The following is an 18,287-nucleotide window of genomic DNA, read 5'->3' on the forward strand; positions in this document are numbered from 1 at the left end:
TTTTTTTTTTTTTTGCACCCTCAGATTCCAGATTTTCAAATAGTTGTATCTCAGCCAAATATTGTCCTATCCTAACAAACCATACATCAATGGAAAGTTTATTTATTCAGCTTTCAGATGATGTATAAATCTCAATTTCAAAAAATGTACCCTTATGACTTTGTGGTCCAGAGTCACAAATAAGGTGTAATGTGTGTGCTTGTGTGTTGTGTTCCAGGGATGGCTGAGAGGTCGTGTGTGGCGGTGAGCAGCTGAGGTCGGCTGTGATCTGAGTCTTCTCTTCTGACTGAGAGCATGTACAGAAGGAATGGACTCCCTGCCAGCGTCAGCATCACCTCCCGCCACACACAGGTACTAAACACATCCTATTTGTTCACTAAAGAGTTCAACTATGACCGTTACACCTGGCGGCCAATTTTATACATAGCTGTGCCATGGATTTATCTATTTTATTTTATTTTATTTCATTTCATTTTGTGTTATTGCCAGAATTGAGATAGGTAAATAAGGATAATCAGCTGAAGCATCAGCACTGTACATTAAACTGTGCGTAATGGATTATAAATTAAAGATTTATTGCTGCTGATCATTATAGCCTCAGTGGTGTGTGTGATTGCTCAGAAGCTGATTTGGGTCGCTGTTGAGTCTGAACTGAATGTTGTGAACAGCATCCAAGTTAGATCACATGATATTGGCTTGCTGAGGGGAATCAGATCAGATCAGAGAAATAGCAGCTTGTTGGCCCATCAGTGCTGATCAGTTCAAATACACACTGGCAGGATGTTATGTCATTGACATACCGTGTGAACTCGAACTCACAGATAGTTCAGAAGATGTGACGTATTGTGTTTTCCACTTATAGGTTCATAAAGTCTTAACTAAGTTCATAAAGTGTATTTATTATTATTATTACTGTGTTGCCAGGTTGTAATTATTTATGGAATGAGAACTTTTTCAGCATTGATTCTTTTTATATTTATAAAGCAAACTGAGACAGTTTTGTAAGAGGAGTTGGTCTGCATTGGGACAGAGGACTTACTAAAAGATCTTTCAAAACTGTTTTCACATTGATGTTGTCCAAATGAAACTGCCAGTTAGGAGTTTAATTGCAGCAGTGATGCATATTGCCTCAATTTTCTTAGTGGCTATTTAGTTTATTTGGAAATAATATGTGAGTTTATGGTTGGTCATGGTACGATCATGAATATTTATTTAAAAAAAGAAAAGTCAGGCCTTGCTTAAAGATTCAGCAGAGAAACCATTTATGTCCCAAAAGTGAAATGTGCTAATAATTTGTAACATTAAAGAACAAGAAAAATGATCTTAGATTGAGAAAGAGAAATGGTTTCACAGCCTACCCATGAAGCCATCCACTCTTACATTCATGATACAGACACAATGTACTAAAGCTTGATAATTAATACCCATTACCATTTAAAGGATTGGGGTTGGTAAAAATTTTATTTATTTATTTGAAGAAAAAAAAATCAAAACTACAGTAAAAACGGTAATGTTTTGAAATCTTAATACCATTTAAAATAACTTTTCTATTTTAATAAATTTTAAAATGTAGTTCATCTGTGTTGGAAAACCTGAATTTTCAGCATCAGTACTCCAGTCTTCAGTATCTCATGATCCTTCAGATATCATTCTAATATGTTGATTTGTTTAAGAGAAACAATTCTTATTATTATCAATGCTGATGAATAAAAAGAACCGCATTTATGTGAAATGGAAATCTTTAGTAACATCATAAAATTCTTTACTGTCACTTTTGATCAATTTAATACATCCTTGCTGAATAAAAGTATTAATTTCTTTAAAAAAAAAAAATAATAATGATAGTAATCTTATTTTACTGACTTCAAACTTTTGAATGGTAGTGTACACATTGAATAGTAATAATCTCGAAATGAGGGCATGAATGAATCTTCCAGCAATTAAGAGTGCACTCAGAGCAGATAAGACAGAGATTCTGCATCAGTACGGATATTACACTGGATGGAATGGGGGAACTTCAAAGGGGATCTGTCAGGATAATTTGCTGAGAAGAAACCATCTTTTCATCGTGACTGTATCTTTCCTTCTCTGGCCTTTGTTATGTGGTCTATTTTTGTCTGGCTTTAATTACAGTATGTGCTGGATTGCCTGTTAATAAAGTGATTTGGTTGCATTTTGATCCATTTTTACCATATGTGCTGAATAATCAAATGTAATGAAGTAATTCAAATGGACAATGGTAATTAAACTGATTAAATGTCCACAGGAAGAGTGCCATGGCCATGGCTCTTTGTCCATATGGATTTTGTAGGTGTTTGAAATATCAACCCTGATATTATGTTGAGTTTTTCTATCTCTTTCCAGCCTGTCTTCCTCCTGTGTTTGCAGGACAGCAGTAGTTCAGAGTCCCTGGATGGACGGAGTTTGGACTCTGCCAAGAGCTTTGACGCGGTGGTGTTTGACATGCTCAAAGTGACACCCGAGGAGTTTGCTGTAAGTTTATAAATGCTCCAGTGCTCCAGAGTCAAAATGTGACACTGCATTCATTTTTTGTAAAAATATGAATATGTTGATGCAAGTATTGCTTCAGTTGTGTAAATGACCACTAGTTGTGATAAAAGCCCTACAACTTTTATGCATCCAAAAATATGCAAAAATGCTGCAGGGGTGTGAACTCCATGAATCGGTGCTCTTTGGAATCATCAAAAACTCAACAATCCAAGGCAAATATTAGTTCGATTGACACATACAACAAATATTAGAGGGGTAGTTTATCAGTTAATAGAAGCATAAACTTAAGTCTTTTTCTCACATAAAACTTGTCTCTTCTGAATTCTCTTCTGAATTTTGAATAAAAAATGCACATACGAGTGATGGTTTGAGGTTTTTAACATTAGTTGATTATAGGACATTAATATTTTAACTTTATTAACGCCTCATCTGTATTGGAAAAATATATTTTTAGTGCCACTCAGTGAGGGTTTGGCATGGAAACTGCAGTGATTTAAAACTAGGGCAACATATTTCAGTTTTTTTTAGAAGAAACCATCTTTTCATCGTGACTGTATCTTTCCTTCTCTGGCCTTTGTTATGTGGTCTATTTTTGTCTGGCTTTAATTACAGTATGTGCTGGATTGCCTGTTAATAAAGTGATTTGGTTGCATTTTGATCCATTTTTACCATATGTGCTGAATAATCAAATGTAATGAAGTAATTCAAATGGACAATGGTAATTAAACTGATTAAATGTCCACAGGAAGAGTGCCATGGCCATGGCTCTTTGTCCATATGGATTTTGTAGGTGTTTGAAATATCAACCCTGATATTATGTTGAGTTTTTCTATCTCTTTCCAGCCTGTCTTCCTCCTGTGTTTGCAGGACAGCAGTAGTTCAGAGTCCCTGGATGGACGGAGTTTGGACTCTGCCAAGAGCTTTGACGCGGTGGTGTTTGACATGCTCAAAGTGACACCCGAGGAGTTTGCTGTAAGTTTATAAATGCTCCAGTGCTCCAGAGTCAAAATGTGACACTGCATTCATTTTTTGTAAAAATATGAATATGTTGATGCAAGTATTGCTTCAGTTGTGTAAATGACCACTAGTTGTGATAAAAGCCCTACAACTTTTATGCATCCAAAAATATGCAAAAATGCTGCAGGGGTGTGAACTCCATGAATCGGTGCTCTTTGGAATCATCAAAAACTCAACAATCCAAGGCAAATATTAGTTCGATTGACACATACAACAAATATTAGAGGGGTAGTTTATCAGTTAATAGAAGCGTAAACTTAAGTCTTTTTCTCACATAAAACTTGTCTCTTCTGAATTCTCTTCTGAATTTTGAATAAAAAATGCACATACGAGTGATGGTTTGAGGTTTTTAACATTAGTTGATTATAGGACATTAATATTTTAACTTTATTAACGCCTCATCTGTATTGGAAAAATATATTTTTAGTGCCACTCAGTGAGGGTTTGGCATGGAAACTGCAGTGATTTAAAACTAGGGCAACATATTTCAGTTTTTTTTTCAAAAACATATGCATCACTTTTAAGTAAAATGTGCACAATGGCCTAGTTATGAAATTTCATCTTTCCATCTCACAAATGTAATATGCCAGCTCAAGGGAAGCATTTAATTACCTATTCATTAGATATGGATCTTTTTATATTTATAGAAACCTAGTGCTGGGCGGTATGACCAAAAATTTATATCACGGTATTTTTCAAAATTATACCGGTTTCACGGTACATGACGGTATTTTTTTTCATGCATGACCGGGTGTTAACCATATTTTCTACTGATTGAGAGAGGAAATACTGCAGTATATTGACTTAGAATGCCCTATTTTACTATCATGAGCTTTAGTGACAAATGAGGACATCTCTCTACATGAGATCTGAGCAGCATTAGGGCTACAGCGTGAGAGTCACGCTTGATAAACTCCTGTAAGAGGTGGTCATTTTAAAGCCTTGACACTCGGTGGACCATCACTGATTAAAAGAGTGATTGACTGTCACTCACAGGCTCATCACATGCTTGCACGGAGCCCTCATGTGAATTCCTGAGAGCAGAGGTATTACAATCCCTCTGCCTTGATGATACAGTAGGGTTTTATTTAATAATGCAACAATGTCAATGCTTAATGCACAGTAACAATGAAAACATTCACTGAGTTATTATGTGCCTCAAAAGCTGGTGCGACAGAAAGATTCAGATACATCATCTCTTTGTAAAGCCTTCCTCCACTAGGTGCATTTGACAGATACACAGTCTGAAAAAAAAAAGTTTCACCCCACAAGAAATCAATAGTACTTTTATAAAGTATATTTAAACCTCCCAGAAACAAAAAATTCCACGTAAACGAAAATTACTTACTGCACCTTTAAAGTGCCCCATTTAAATATGTTAATGTAATAGTTCACTATTTACTTTTTTCCCATACATTGAATTGAAAGCAAATGGTGACCAGAGATGACGACGGTCTCCATCTGCTTTCATTATACGGAAAAGAGCAGCTTGAACATTCTGCTAAACATCTCCTTTTGTGTTCTATGCATGAAAGAACATCATACAGGTTTGGAATGACATGAGGTTATTAAATGATGATTTTTGAGTGAACTTGGAGTGAATATTTTTTATGAAATACTCAGTTTAACACTGTAGCTTTTATTTTGCAGAGTCAGATCACTTTGATGGACGCTCCTGTATTCAAAGCGATACAGCCTGAGGTGAGACAGATATCCATGGCAACTAAATACACATCCTCTGTTTTTATCAAGCCACACAGAAACCCACAGCTGTGGACTGATCTCATGTGCTCTCTGGTGCTACAGATTAGTGTGACGTGGCGCTATAGCAGTGCATTAACGACACACACCACGGTACCCACAGCATCTAGCTCCACATTCTTCCATTACTTTAACCAGAGCCTCTCCTCTGCTCTGAGTTACAGAGCCCTCAGTACTTTCCTTAATGAATGTTTTTTGTGAAGACGACAATGGAAAGGCGCTCCTAACAGATATGATAGGTTTGGACAAGGATCAGTGATCAGAGAATTGCTGTTTTTCCACTGATAATGAAAACAGGTCTGCCAAGGCATTTTGCAGTTTATTGTAGGTTTTGTGTAGACCGTTTTCAGTGTGATAAACTTTCATTGACGTTTACATTTGGCCATGTTAGCTGTTATCCAGATCTTGCACAAGTGTTTAGTTTTGATGTTATCTTGCCATGATCAAAAGATGGTTGTCTGGCAGATTCAGGATCCTATAAAGCAAAGAGAGAGGCACTATCAATATAACATGAAGCAAATAATAAATATGAATGTTTTTAAACCATCCAGTTGAACTGATTTCATCACATGGTCAAAGACACATTAATCAAATGAAAAGAATACATAACATGAAAAATGGGGAAAATATGACAGTTTTGTCTCACATTTTAGGGTTAATATGAGTGTGGTGAGAGAACCATTTTGGTGTCCCCATTTTATCATGAAGAAATATTAGGCAGGCTTCTTCCAGGTCTCTCCAGACATTCTACCCAGTGATGGCGTAATGCTTGAGCAGTGAATTGTTTGGCAATTACTCCTAACCAAGCTACTTTTCTTAACGCTTCACGTCTGGAATCGTTTGATTCCATTCATGGTGACCTTGGTGTGAATCGCTGGCTTTTTTCAAAGAGATGAGCAAATCAATTATTACATTTATTAAGAGTCGGGATTGTTTGAACTTTATCCAGAGTATATGTGAGCATAAGTGAAGTGAGTGCCATTATGATGATGATGTCCATTGACCTACATCTTTGCGGTCCTTCGTTAACATGACATCACCTCTGAGCTGTGTGCACTAATGAGTCAGTGTGGATTTGAGGTCAATTTCTGTTGGAATCATTTCTCACTGACAGCCACAGACATTCTAGATTGGATTTGTTTAAAAAGACCATGGGCTTATTGTTATTTATTGATTTTCCGCGTGGCAGCATTAATAGTTAGCATTATGAGAGTTTCAACCATTGCTGTATGATTGATTCTGGTGAACCTAGTGTGTTAACAATTTGGATATCCGAGTTTTAGCACTTTCCATGAATAAAGGCCTGAAAATTCAGTGAAAGAAGGGGCTTAATCAAAATCAGATTTATTTTATATATTTAATTATACACTACCATTTAAAAGTTTACAGGCGGTAAGACATTTTTTTGGGAAGAAATTATTCAGCAGGGATGCATAAAATTTATTGAAAGGAACAGGAAAGAAAATTTAATAGAAAATGTAGTTTCAAATAAATGTTGTTCTTTTGAACTTTCTATCCATAAAATAATTAAGAAATATTAAGCAGGACAATTGTTTTCAACACCAAATCAGCATATTAGAATGATTTCTGCCACTGAAGACTGAGGTAATAATAACTGCTGAAAATTCAGCTTTGCCATCACAGGAATAAATTACAGTTTAATGAAAAGAGTTATTTTGAATTATAATAATATTATTATAATAAAACAGTTTTAACTGTATTTGTAATCATATAAATGAAGCCTTGGTGAGCAAAAGAGATTCTTGCAATAACATTACAAAAAAACACACACACACACTAAAAATAAAAATGAACAAATTTAAATGTAAAACAACAACAAAACAGTATGTAACATGGTTACATGTACACTAACATAGTTGTATATGTATGCCAAATTAAGCTAACTAATAGCTAACTTGTGGCACAGTGTGCTGGTTTGTAGTTTTTCATCAACAAAGAAAACTATTTGTTTAATATTTTTTATAATAATGTTGGTAGCTGGGTTTAAAGGTTGAGTTTGACAGATGCTTGTCAGTGGTAATAATATACTCAGAATTCCAGTCTTGCTTCTTGGGTGTCACAATTTAAAAAAAAATATATATATATATTTATAATGAGGGAAAATTATGCATTAACAGGATTGAGTTTTTAATACTATTATTGCTCTTCTCTTGAAACATCTAAATAAAAGGATATACCCTTCAAACTGCAAAAAAAGCAATGCAGTTAGGCCCTTGTGTAGGTGTTTGACATTCTAAAACATTAATAAAGGTCTGGATTGGCAGACAGCAGAGAAGTATTTTGCCTCTTCCTCCCCTGGAGTCTCTTTAGTCACAGGTGAAAATTGGTTTTCTCTACAACTGACAGTGCTGTCATGTTTATCTGCTTGTACTCAAGGTGTTGCCAATGGATTTATTGTAAAAATGATTTGTGGAGCATGAACTTGTTTTATGTCAAGATAAATCTTCCATCCTTATTCCTGTAGACATGTTTGCATCTCAGCAGCTCTGCACACATAAATTGTTCAGCTGATTGATTTTATAAAAAGTAGCAAAACATCTACCATGGTATTCCTTCTCTGAAGAAGACTAGAGCGTGAAACACATTGAATTAATTTGCTTACAGCAGAAGTTCCCACTGGAAAAGAGCTCATTTTAAAAATACTGAGTTTGACCTCCTCCGCCACTAATTCAGGATTCGTTCATTTCACTCAGTCTTTCCAACCCTGACATATTTGACAACGAAAGTGGGCTTGTTATTGTTGAGCCCTTTGCCTGTAAGTTTCACTGGCCTGTGGAAACACTAGTATAAGTACATTTTTGCGTTTGACCACATGCACATACATTCATTCATCAATATTTCAGCTGCATGCTTCAGGGATTATTGCGGATTCTAAAAGGAGATGTTCGTGAAGTTGACACGGGCAACTGGATTAATAGATTTCAGATGTACGTTGGTTCTATAACAACCGCTAAATTGTTAGTGCTGTGTGAGTAATGTGAGCAGACAGTGTCTCTTTGCATAAAGTGGTGTGTTGTACAGTTGGTTTTGGCTACAGACCTTTTGCAGAAATTATTTCGAGTCAGAATGAAAGATAAAGTGTGAAAGTTTGTATGCTTTTGTCATATGGAATCAAATTATATTTGATCTTTTGAAATAAAGACGACTATAAAACATATTGTAACTTTCGGAAGTCAAAACCAAAAATAATAGTTATATAAAAGTAAAATGAAGTATATTGCTTAAACCTTGTGCTGCTCTTGGCTGTGCATGCTGCTCTGGATATCCTTCTAAGTTATGAAGTTTGATTTTAAGAAGGTCCCTGATCATTTCAGTCACATATCAATGAGGTTCGTAAAGGAAGGATCAGTTAAAAAGTATATTGCATGAATGGTGTTGTTAAAACATCTGCCTGCAGGGGAAACTGGAGCACGCACACATACACACAATCTTAGGGTCAGAAAGAAAGGTGGAAAATTGTAATGAAAAACTGAAATATGACTCTTTTGGGTGCAAAAAAATAGTAATAAAAATGTACACCCCCTTAAACTGAAATGTACTGCTAATATACACTATTATTCAAAAGTTTGGAGTCTGTAAGATTTTTTAAATATTCTTGAAAGAAGTATCTTATGCTCATCAAGGCTGCATTTAATCAAAATACAAGAAATGTAATACATTTAATACATCCTTGCTGAATAAAAGTATTATTTTCTTTAAAAAAATAAAACCTTACTGACCCCAAACATTTGAATGGTAGTGTATAACCAAACAAGTACTCTTACATTATAGCTATGCTGTGTCCCTGACGAACTGTGTGGCTTAAAGTGATGACTTAGCAAACAAACCTAAAATATTTTGGTAAGGTACTGTACCCAGACTGAGCTGCTTATTCACATGGAAACTCCACTCCACTCAGTCCATGTGGAAACTGAAATGCCTTCGAATGTTTCCATCTGCTTTTAGTCTGCACGATACTATAAAAGTGTTAGTATTCATAGCTCTGTGAACCTGAGGAGGCTTAGAACCATATAAAGTCCCCATGCAAAGCTGTTCTGTCGATGAGATGAAAGCAACAGATGTGTTGTTTGTTCTGTGCATACTTTTCTCCCTATATTCCTACAGTTCATTTAGAAATGATTTCTAAATTAAGTCAATACAAGGATGGTATATTTATACTACTATAGGTCAATAACAAATACAGTATAGTAAAATATGTAGTGATTCTCAGTAAATGCTAAAGTGGAAAATAGTGTGGCGCTTCAAGTGTTGTGGGTATTTTATTTTACTTTTTATGCTCATTTTTATGCTCAGTTTTTTTGACTTCATGAATGAAGGAATGGTGTAAGGCATGTGTAATAAAGAGCCGTTCAATGTGATTTCATTATTATCAGAGTACACTACTATTCAAAAGTTAAAGAAATTAGTACTATTAGCAAATGCATTAGATTGATCAAAAGTGACAGTAAAATATTAATGCTGTTTTTTATTTTATATTCATTATATACAAAAATATTAAGCAGCACTACTGTTTTCAATGTTGATAATAATAAGACATGTTTCCTACACAGCAAATCAGCTTAGAATGATTTCTGAGGGATCATGTGACGCTGAAGACTGGAGTAATGATGCTGAAAATTCACAGGAATAAATTACAGTTTAAAATACAGTAGTCAACATTTGAAGTGGATCAAAGTTGTCCTAAAACCTAAAACCAAAATGCGTTCTTGTCTTAGGACAACTTTGATGAACTTTTTTTTGATCCACTTCAAATGTTAACTACTGTATATTCAAATATATTTGTCATTTTAAATATAATACTACTTCACAATATTACTGTTTTACTGTATTTTTGGTCAAATAAATGCAATCTTTGTGAAACTTTTTTCAAAAACATAAAAAAGCTAACTTTTGAATGGTAGTATAGATAAAATGCAAGCATTAGTCTTAAGTATTACACTTATAAAACACTGTTGAAAAGTTGAATTGACTGTTTGGTTGTTTAGGAGCTGGCGAGCTGTGGATGGAACAAGAAGGAGAAGCATAGCCTTTCACCCAACGTTGTGGCCTTCACACGGAGATTTAACCAGGTAAACAATATTGTGCTAGTCAGTGTAGCCAACCGGTAAGATCATTTATTAAAAGCTTTATGGTGCTCCAGTGTTTATTGTTTGTTAAACTTAAAACTTGTCTTAAATTGACAGCTGGTGCCATGAGCTAAAGACTGTCTTGCTACATGTGTAATTGTGGTATAAAGACATTTTTATTTTAAGATATTGTTGTTGTTTTTTTCTTAGATGATTAATATTGGTTATTTTACTTGTAGTTTCCTGATGCATTGGTAATTTCAGTAAGATCTCAGTTTTGTTTCCATACTATAGCAGTTTAAGAGACAGTTTCATAACAGGTATATAGTGTAATTTTTTTTCAGGGTTCGAGACCTAGGTCCATTAGCACCACCAGAAATAACTCATATAATAGAGGTCAATGGATGTTATTATACTGAAAGAGGAACATTGACACTGTGTTTTAGTCGCAAATGCACTAATGCTAATTTGACACATGGTCAGCTAGAAACCTCACTATATAGCTGATAAAGTATATTTTATGTAGACTATTTTAGAGCCTGCCATTTAGGCTCTGTGTTTAACACATGAGTCTATTAGTGTGAAACAGAAGTCCGTTATACAAGCTCAAATGGAGGATGCATGTTGCTTCAGATCACATGAAATTTGTATTTTTACTGGATATTACAGTTTTTGTAGCACAAAGAGGCGCCTCAGATAAAAGACAAATCCATCATGCTGCTCCATTTAGCTATTTTATCCAACAGCTGCATTAACTCCTTTAGATGAATGAATACACTGCACTGGACACATCCAACAAAAATGGAGTTTTCTCCCTTTTCTCCAGACTAATGCCAGCCACTCTTCTTTGTCTACTTCAGTTTTGCCACATTTTTTATAAGTGGCATTACATGCATTTGAAAGGGTTAATGAAGTACATAATAAATAGTACTTACACATACAGAACTGATGTTTTACAACAGCGGATTGTAAACTTTCAGACAAAGCACCACTTTTGACAAATGAAAACAACATCCAAGTACCACCTAGTCAGAACAATGTTCCTTGAGTCCCTGCATCCTCTTTCTGCACACCACACACACATCCTTACACACATTATAATGACCTGACCAATTCATCAATTCACACAGTTTTACTGTAAATGCACAACACTTTCTTTATCCCCATTTCTGAAAATACTCCTATAAATATCTGCTTACGAAGGTCAGTATGCAGTAGGAATGAATATGATTTTTATTTAAAGGGTATTTCATTTTGGCAGAGCTTAAATGTCTTGGAATGTTGATGTAAGTGGTCATTTGAGGTCTGCAATTACACTTGCCATTTCGGTCTTTTTAATGTCATCATTAACAACCAATTTCTTATATTTCCTGATTGAAAAAAGGAACGATTCAGTTTTGCTGCTTAGATTCATTTGACTGATGTTCTGGCACTTTTTAAAGCCTGTACGTAAGAGAAAACACTCTGTCTGAAAACTGTTTTTCAAATACAGTTTTTCCTCATAATTTGATGATTTCCAGTATTTTTTCATTAATCTGTTTATGTTCATTTTTAGGAGTGTATTAAAGCTTTATTTTGAGATCTAGTGTGTGCTGCACATTTTGAGTCACTAGGCGCGTTTCCATTACAGATTTGCGCAAAACTTTGGCGATATTTTATAAATGTCGATAAAAAAGTATTGCGAAATGACAGCGTTTCCATTAACCAATGTTATGCGACTAAAACGTAACCTTTTGCCTCTCGCGATAAGTCATGGCAACGGGTGTGATTTTTTTAAATTTATTTTAGAATTACTTTTATACATTTAAAAATAAATATTTCTTTTGAAATTATACTTCAAAAATTCTCCACACAATCATGCATTTATTTAGATGCTTTTCTTGTCCTTCGTGCCAACAGTCTCACACACACACACACAGAGCCACAGGCTGCTGTGAATTCAATCAGTCTACATTCTCTCCTGAAACTCAATGTACCATGACACAGGAAAACCCGCTGAACGACTCCTTATGGTTGAACACTCACCCTACACTACCTGCCAAACCTGAAAGAGCTGTGTACCCTGCTACCGGCAGACATGCCCCAGTAAGCCTGAGTGGGCTACGCTAACGGTTATGCTGATGGATAAAGCAGATCAGCCAATGACTAAAAAACCAAAGCAGCATTGCTTTTTCTCCTACTTTCCATAAAGGTGGTTGACACATAGTAGTTCACAGAGGTCAGTGTAGTGGAAAAGAAAAGAATGACAACAGCATGACATGACCAGACCAGAAAACACAGTGGAACAAACAAGTAAAGGCCTACAGTGGTGTCTTACATGAGGCATGCAACTAATTTATGTTTATTAAGATTGTGTGTCTTGTGTCTTTATAGAAACTCCTGGAGCTGAATAACCTGCACTCTCTGGTGTCAGTGGTCTCTGCTCTTCAAAGCGCACCTATCTTCAGATTGAGCAAGACCTGGGCGGTAAGCAAAACTGCAGATTTATTATTTTATTTTATTTTGTTCATGATCTATTATGACTTTTATTTATGGCATTTTTATTTTTGACATTCTATTTAGTCAACAGTTAGGACTGTTCATTTTTTGTTTAATATATTTGTCCATATGTATTCCAATTAACATAAGCCATATGTATATACAATAATATCTATGTAATAAATAGCAATGCATTAAGTCATACAAATAAGTTTTTAAGATCATTATAAATATGATTTGCATGGGTATTTACTGTTTAGTTATGACATCATCCCTGATTATGATCATAAATTCTGAATTTTTAATTTGTAATATAGTATCAGAGCATCATAGCCTCTACAGCAGAAGAAGTTTCCATATTTTATTTAGGAAGACACGAGGAAAAAACTTCTCATTTAATATTCTGTTCCCTTACAGGGGATTTATTGTGCATAACCACCAAATGCTAGCTGTTCTGCTGCTTTATAATTTAGCTGACAATGCAGTGTTTGTGTTTATTTCTCCAGAGAGCCCCAGTGCTCTTGGATTTCCATTGATCTTATTTGCAGAGATGTAGATGAGAAGGCCGTCTGAATGCATGGGGACAGTGAAAGAATGAGCCCATTGGATCCCGTTCTGAACATTTAAGTGGCTTGGAAAATTTTGAAAAAGCTGTTTCTGAGACCTTGTTTAATGTTGCCAAAGCTTTAAATCTATTTATAAGTATTTGCATCACCCCAGTTTGAGGTCCAAAACCTCTTGGCCTCTTTTCTCGAGGAAAAAGGAGAAGGACAAAACTATATATGCTGTACAGACAACACTTACAACCAGCCCTCAGTGAGCACAACCGGATAGGCGGAGTACGTCAGGATACTTGTAGAAAATGATATGCATTTTATTGACATTTAATAAATAAGGAATTATAATTTAAATGTGAATTGTTTCATGATGGTAGTGAGTTCAGACTCACTGGGGGCCTTAATGATTTGGGATGCAAGTGGCAGAGTTGACATTCCACACTGAGCCACAGCACTTTTGCAAATTGAGAAAAGATGGAAAAAGAGGGAGCATGTTGTTTATAAGTAATTGCGGCGGGACCGTTTGTCTGATACCACAAGCCCAGCGCTCTTGCCAAACGTTTAGCTTTGCCACAAGGAAAGTTTGACAATGACATTATTAAATAGAATATTATGCATCATTAAATTATGTACTTAGTTAAATTTACATTTAACAACAAAGTTTATTCAATTTGTTAGTGTAATTCATTGATTCTGTGTATATCACAACACCCAATTTAGACCTACAAATAATATGCCAATATTTATGAATATATTTTAGATGATTATTATTATTTTTTGGTTTATGCTAGACACAGAAGCTGACATACAGTTGACAAACTGACAAAATGCCAGTCATCTTTAAAAAACCACAGACTTTATTCAGTGTTCTCTGCATTCCAAAATGCTTCAGGTCTAACTAGAAAGATTGAAATGTCACATGGCCAGACACTGTGTGCATGCATCAGTTACAGGAATCATTTCTGATTCATTGCAGTCCTGTTTTAAGAGGTTGCTTTTCCATACGTCCTAGAACCCTGAAGCTTGAATTGGAGAAAATGTGCACACTGAACTGTGATCCGGTTTTAATTATAGATTGGAGCGTTTCATTTGTTGTCCTGTTCATAATGAAAAGGCACTTGCGTGTATTTGCTGACAGTTTTGCCTGAATATAATGACTGTTTTCGGTCTTTCTGTGCAAATGGTTTCTGTTTCACTGCTCATGGCACAGACTGGATTGCGTAATTCTTTGTCATTTGTTCCAGCCCATTTCTGAACCGCTTGACTTTGAGGCCTTGTTTCCACTTATTTGAAGATTAACTGCTGATTTCCCAGTGGGCATGCAATGAATTAGGAGGAATATGGTCCTCACTGGTACACATTTTGGAGCAGATTATATACAAGGATATAGATTTTATATGCCTTTATCGTTATATTAAGCAATTTTAGGTTTATTGGTTTGTTCTATTTTATACATGGATGCAGTGGGGTCTGTAAGTCTGAGATCACTTTAAAAATTGACTTTTTAAAGCTACAATAATCAAAGGATTAAATACTAATCATTAATAAATAAATAAATGAATGTTAAAGTTGTGACATTAAATGTAAAACAAAAATACAATTCTGCAATCAAATAATTTAGTGTCATTGATATGATTCTGTCAAATGTTCTTCTTTTGAAATTCAAGATGCACTTTGGATCATTTCAAATCATTCTGGAGAACATGATCATCAGGTTTGACACAAACCTATGGAGTTTATGGAACATATAGGAATTTTTTTAATTGAACTTTTTACTCAAATTTTTATTCTAATAATACAATGCATATTTTATTTTTTATATCTTATTGTATATTTATTTTATTTTATAAAATTGTATTAATGTTTCTAGTTAACAGTTTGAACTTTCCACATTTTAGAATACATTAGTAGTCAATAAAACAATTGTAATAACACAAACACTATATATACACACAAACGTACACGCAATAATGTGTATGTAAATTTAAGCCAAAAGGTTCATGAGAAATATGGCTTGCATATTATAATCAATTCTGAACATTTATTTATTTTTGTATATATTTATTGAATTATTTGGATATAGTATCAGAGTATAGCCTTGACACCACAAATTATTGTATTGTATTTAGGAAGATTTGGAATCCTTATATGATTTGATTTGATTTTCAAAAAAATGAAAATTCATTTGTCATTTATTCACTTTCTTTTGATATTTCTGATTTCTAATTCATAAGTAATGCATAATAAAATCATTGTGGGAGTATGAAGTCAAAACAAGCTTTAGAAGGAAAATGGAGAAAGGAAGTATTAAAAGAGCTAGAGGGCTTGTTCACAAAAAGAAGTTTGGCAAATAAATAAAACCAGTTGGCCAGTCATTTTATAAGGAATTGCAACAAAGTACATAGTGCTCCTTTTCTATTGCATGGTTCATTCTCCTACTTCCATTTACTATTAGCTGATCCTCTATTCTGCGTTTGTTCCCGTCCTAAGTTAAACACAAAAGACAAATTACAAATCCAGCTCTTAACATTGCACCTATAGCTAAGAAGCTCATCCCCATCAAATTCAGTCTAAGTGGAAAGTTGCTTAGTAGCGCTCCATCATTGCAGCTGCTGATGTATGGAGGCTTTCACTGCTATCTGGAACAGCTACAGAGCACAGGGCTGACCTCCATGAACTGTGATGTAATCAAAGTCAGCCATGTGTTACTGCAAAATAAAATAAAGATGTTGGTGGTTGAAGGAATCCCCTCACTTTTATCGCCCTCAGAGGGATTGTTTAGCACTGTGTATGTGTCTATGGGAATGAGTAATGCCACTGTGGCAGCCGCTCAAGCCCTGCACTCGAGGAAGGAGGCCGGCTGCTGCTGTGGTCGTGGTGGCGGGTGATGGAGGCTTGATAAAGGAGATCAGAAAAGGCTTTTGTTTTGGCATTTGGTTGCTCTAAATCAGGCAGAAAATGACTAGTCTTGTTGCCGAGATGGTACGCACATGGAAATCACATTCACTGAAACATGTCGGTGGAGTTACAGTTTACCCTGTTCATCATTTGTAATTGCTTTGAAATTAGTTTTTCCTTAAAATATCATAAGCAGTCTCCCTTAGCTTATAGTGCTTCTAGTCAACAGTTAGGACTGTTCATTTTTTGTTTAATATATTTGTCCATATGTATTCCAATTAACATAAGCCATATGTATATACAATAATATCTATGTAATAAATAGCAATGCATTAAGTCATACAAATAAGTTTTTAAGATCATTATAAATATGATTTGCATGGGTATTTACTGTTTAGTTATGACATCATCCCTGATTATGATCATAAATTCTGAATTTTTAATTTATAATATAGTATCAGAGCATCATAGCCTCTACAGCAGAAGAAGTTTCCATATTTTATTTAGGAAGACACGAGGAAAAAACTTCTCATTTAATATTCTGTTCCCTTACAGGGGATTTATTGTGCATAACCACCAAATGCTAGCTGTTCTGCTGCTTTATAATTTAGCTGACAATGCAGTGTTTGTGTTTATTTCTCCAGAGAGCCCCAGTGCTCTTGGATTTCCATTGATCTTATTTGCAGAGATGTAGATGAGAAGGCCGTCTGAATGCATGGGGACAGTGAAAGAATGAGCCCATTGGATCCCGTTCTGAACATTTAAGTGGCTTGGAAAATTTTGAAAAAGCTGTTTCTGAGACCTTGTTTAATGTTGCCAAAGCTTTAAATCTATTTATAAGTATTTGCATCACCCCAGTTTGAGGTCCAAAACCTCTTGGCCTCTTTTCTCGAGGAAAAAGGAGAAGGACAAAACTATATATGCTGTACAGACAACACTTACAACCAGCCCTCAATGAGCACAACTGAATAAGATGGGCATGCCAGGATACTTGTAAAAAGCAATGTGCATCTTATCGACATTTACAGTATAAAGAATGCTTTATGATCATTGATTAATATCTCATCCTCTTTCTAAGTATTTTTCTGTGTAGTCAAAATGTTATGGTAGATATGTCATTCCTTTCATAATCATACTAAAATCATGTTCCATACTTAAAAGTGATGACTACCTTACCATTTGCATGTATGTTACTTTGAGAAGCATGATATTAAAAATGGGTGTGATAGGCCTGGGCGATAAAACGGTATCGATATTTATCGACGGTACACCTTCTTCGATATCGATAGAAAAAATGTTCGATATAGTGCACGATATAGGCACGTGCTATGAGTGACACAGACAGCACACACAAACACGAACACATGCTGAATTGAGTGCTTTGCCTGCCAGTGATGAGGAGATTGTGAATAAAAAATGTATTTAAATTTAATTAATTGCGAATTTAAAATAAACATTTGCATTTGAATGTTAGCTGTGCGTCAGTGTTTAAACTTTTAGAAAACACGTGGCGAATTTTCGAGGTTTATTTCTTTTTACTGCGTCTCATATGTTTTTAAAGGCAATCTGTGCGATGGGCGATTCGGCTCTTGCAGTGGTTAAATTTAAACACTTTTTTCTATTGCTCTTTGTTTTAAAAAAGGTTATAAAAAAGTCAATAATTATCGATACCGAAAGATATGAAACATTATATCGTTGATACATTTTTTAACTATATCGCCCAGCCCTAGGTGTAAACATATAAAGGTCCCAAAAAGCTGAATCCAGGAGTTTTTAAGGTAGTAAATGACTCTTTAAAAGTCAAATCAGGCAGTTTTTGTATTCACAGTACTTATTTTGTTGAGAGATGTCGGTGGTAGTGAGTTTAGGCTCACTGGGGGCCTTAATGATTTGGGATGCAAGCGGCTTCCAGAGTTGACATTCCACATTGAGCCACAGCACTTCTGCAAATTGAGAAGAGATGGAAAAAGAGGGAGCA

General features: G+C 35.0%; 1 protein-coding gene across 1 annotated transcript in view; it reads left to right on the forward strand.

Moving 5' to 3' along the window:
- The window catches only part of LOC107723240 (ras-specific guanine nucleotide-releasing factor RalGPS1-like), a 120,754-nt gene that overhangs the window by 16,992 nt on the left and 85,475 nt on the right, over positions 1-18,287 (forward strand). The window contains exons 3-8 of the mRNA XM_016531802.1: positions 218-351; positions 2,389-2,493; positions 5,179-5,229; positions 10,296-10,403; positions 11,983-12,051; positions 12,750-12,842. Coding sequence (XP_016387288.1) covers positions 295-351; positions 2,389-2,493; positions 5,179-5,229; positions 10,296-10,403; positions 11,983-12,051; positions 12,750-12,842 — 483 coding nt within the window. The 5' untranslated portion in view covers positions 218-294. The remainder of the gene's footprint in view (positions 1-217; positions 352-2,388; positions 2,494-5,178; positions 5,230-10,295; positions 10,404-11,982; positions 12,052-12,749; positions 12,843-18,287) is intronic.

Source organism: Sinocyclocheilus rhinocerous, unplaced genomic scaffold, assembly GCF_001515625.1.
Source record: "Sinocyclocheilus rhinocerous isolate Xijiao unplaced genomic scaffold, SAMN03320098_v1.1 scaffold2199, whole genome shotgun sequence".
Classification (NCBI taxonomy): domain Eukaryota; kingdom Metazoa; phylum Chordata; class Actinopteri; order Cypriniformes; family Cyprinidae; genus Sinocyclocheilus; species Sinocyclocheilus rhinocerous.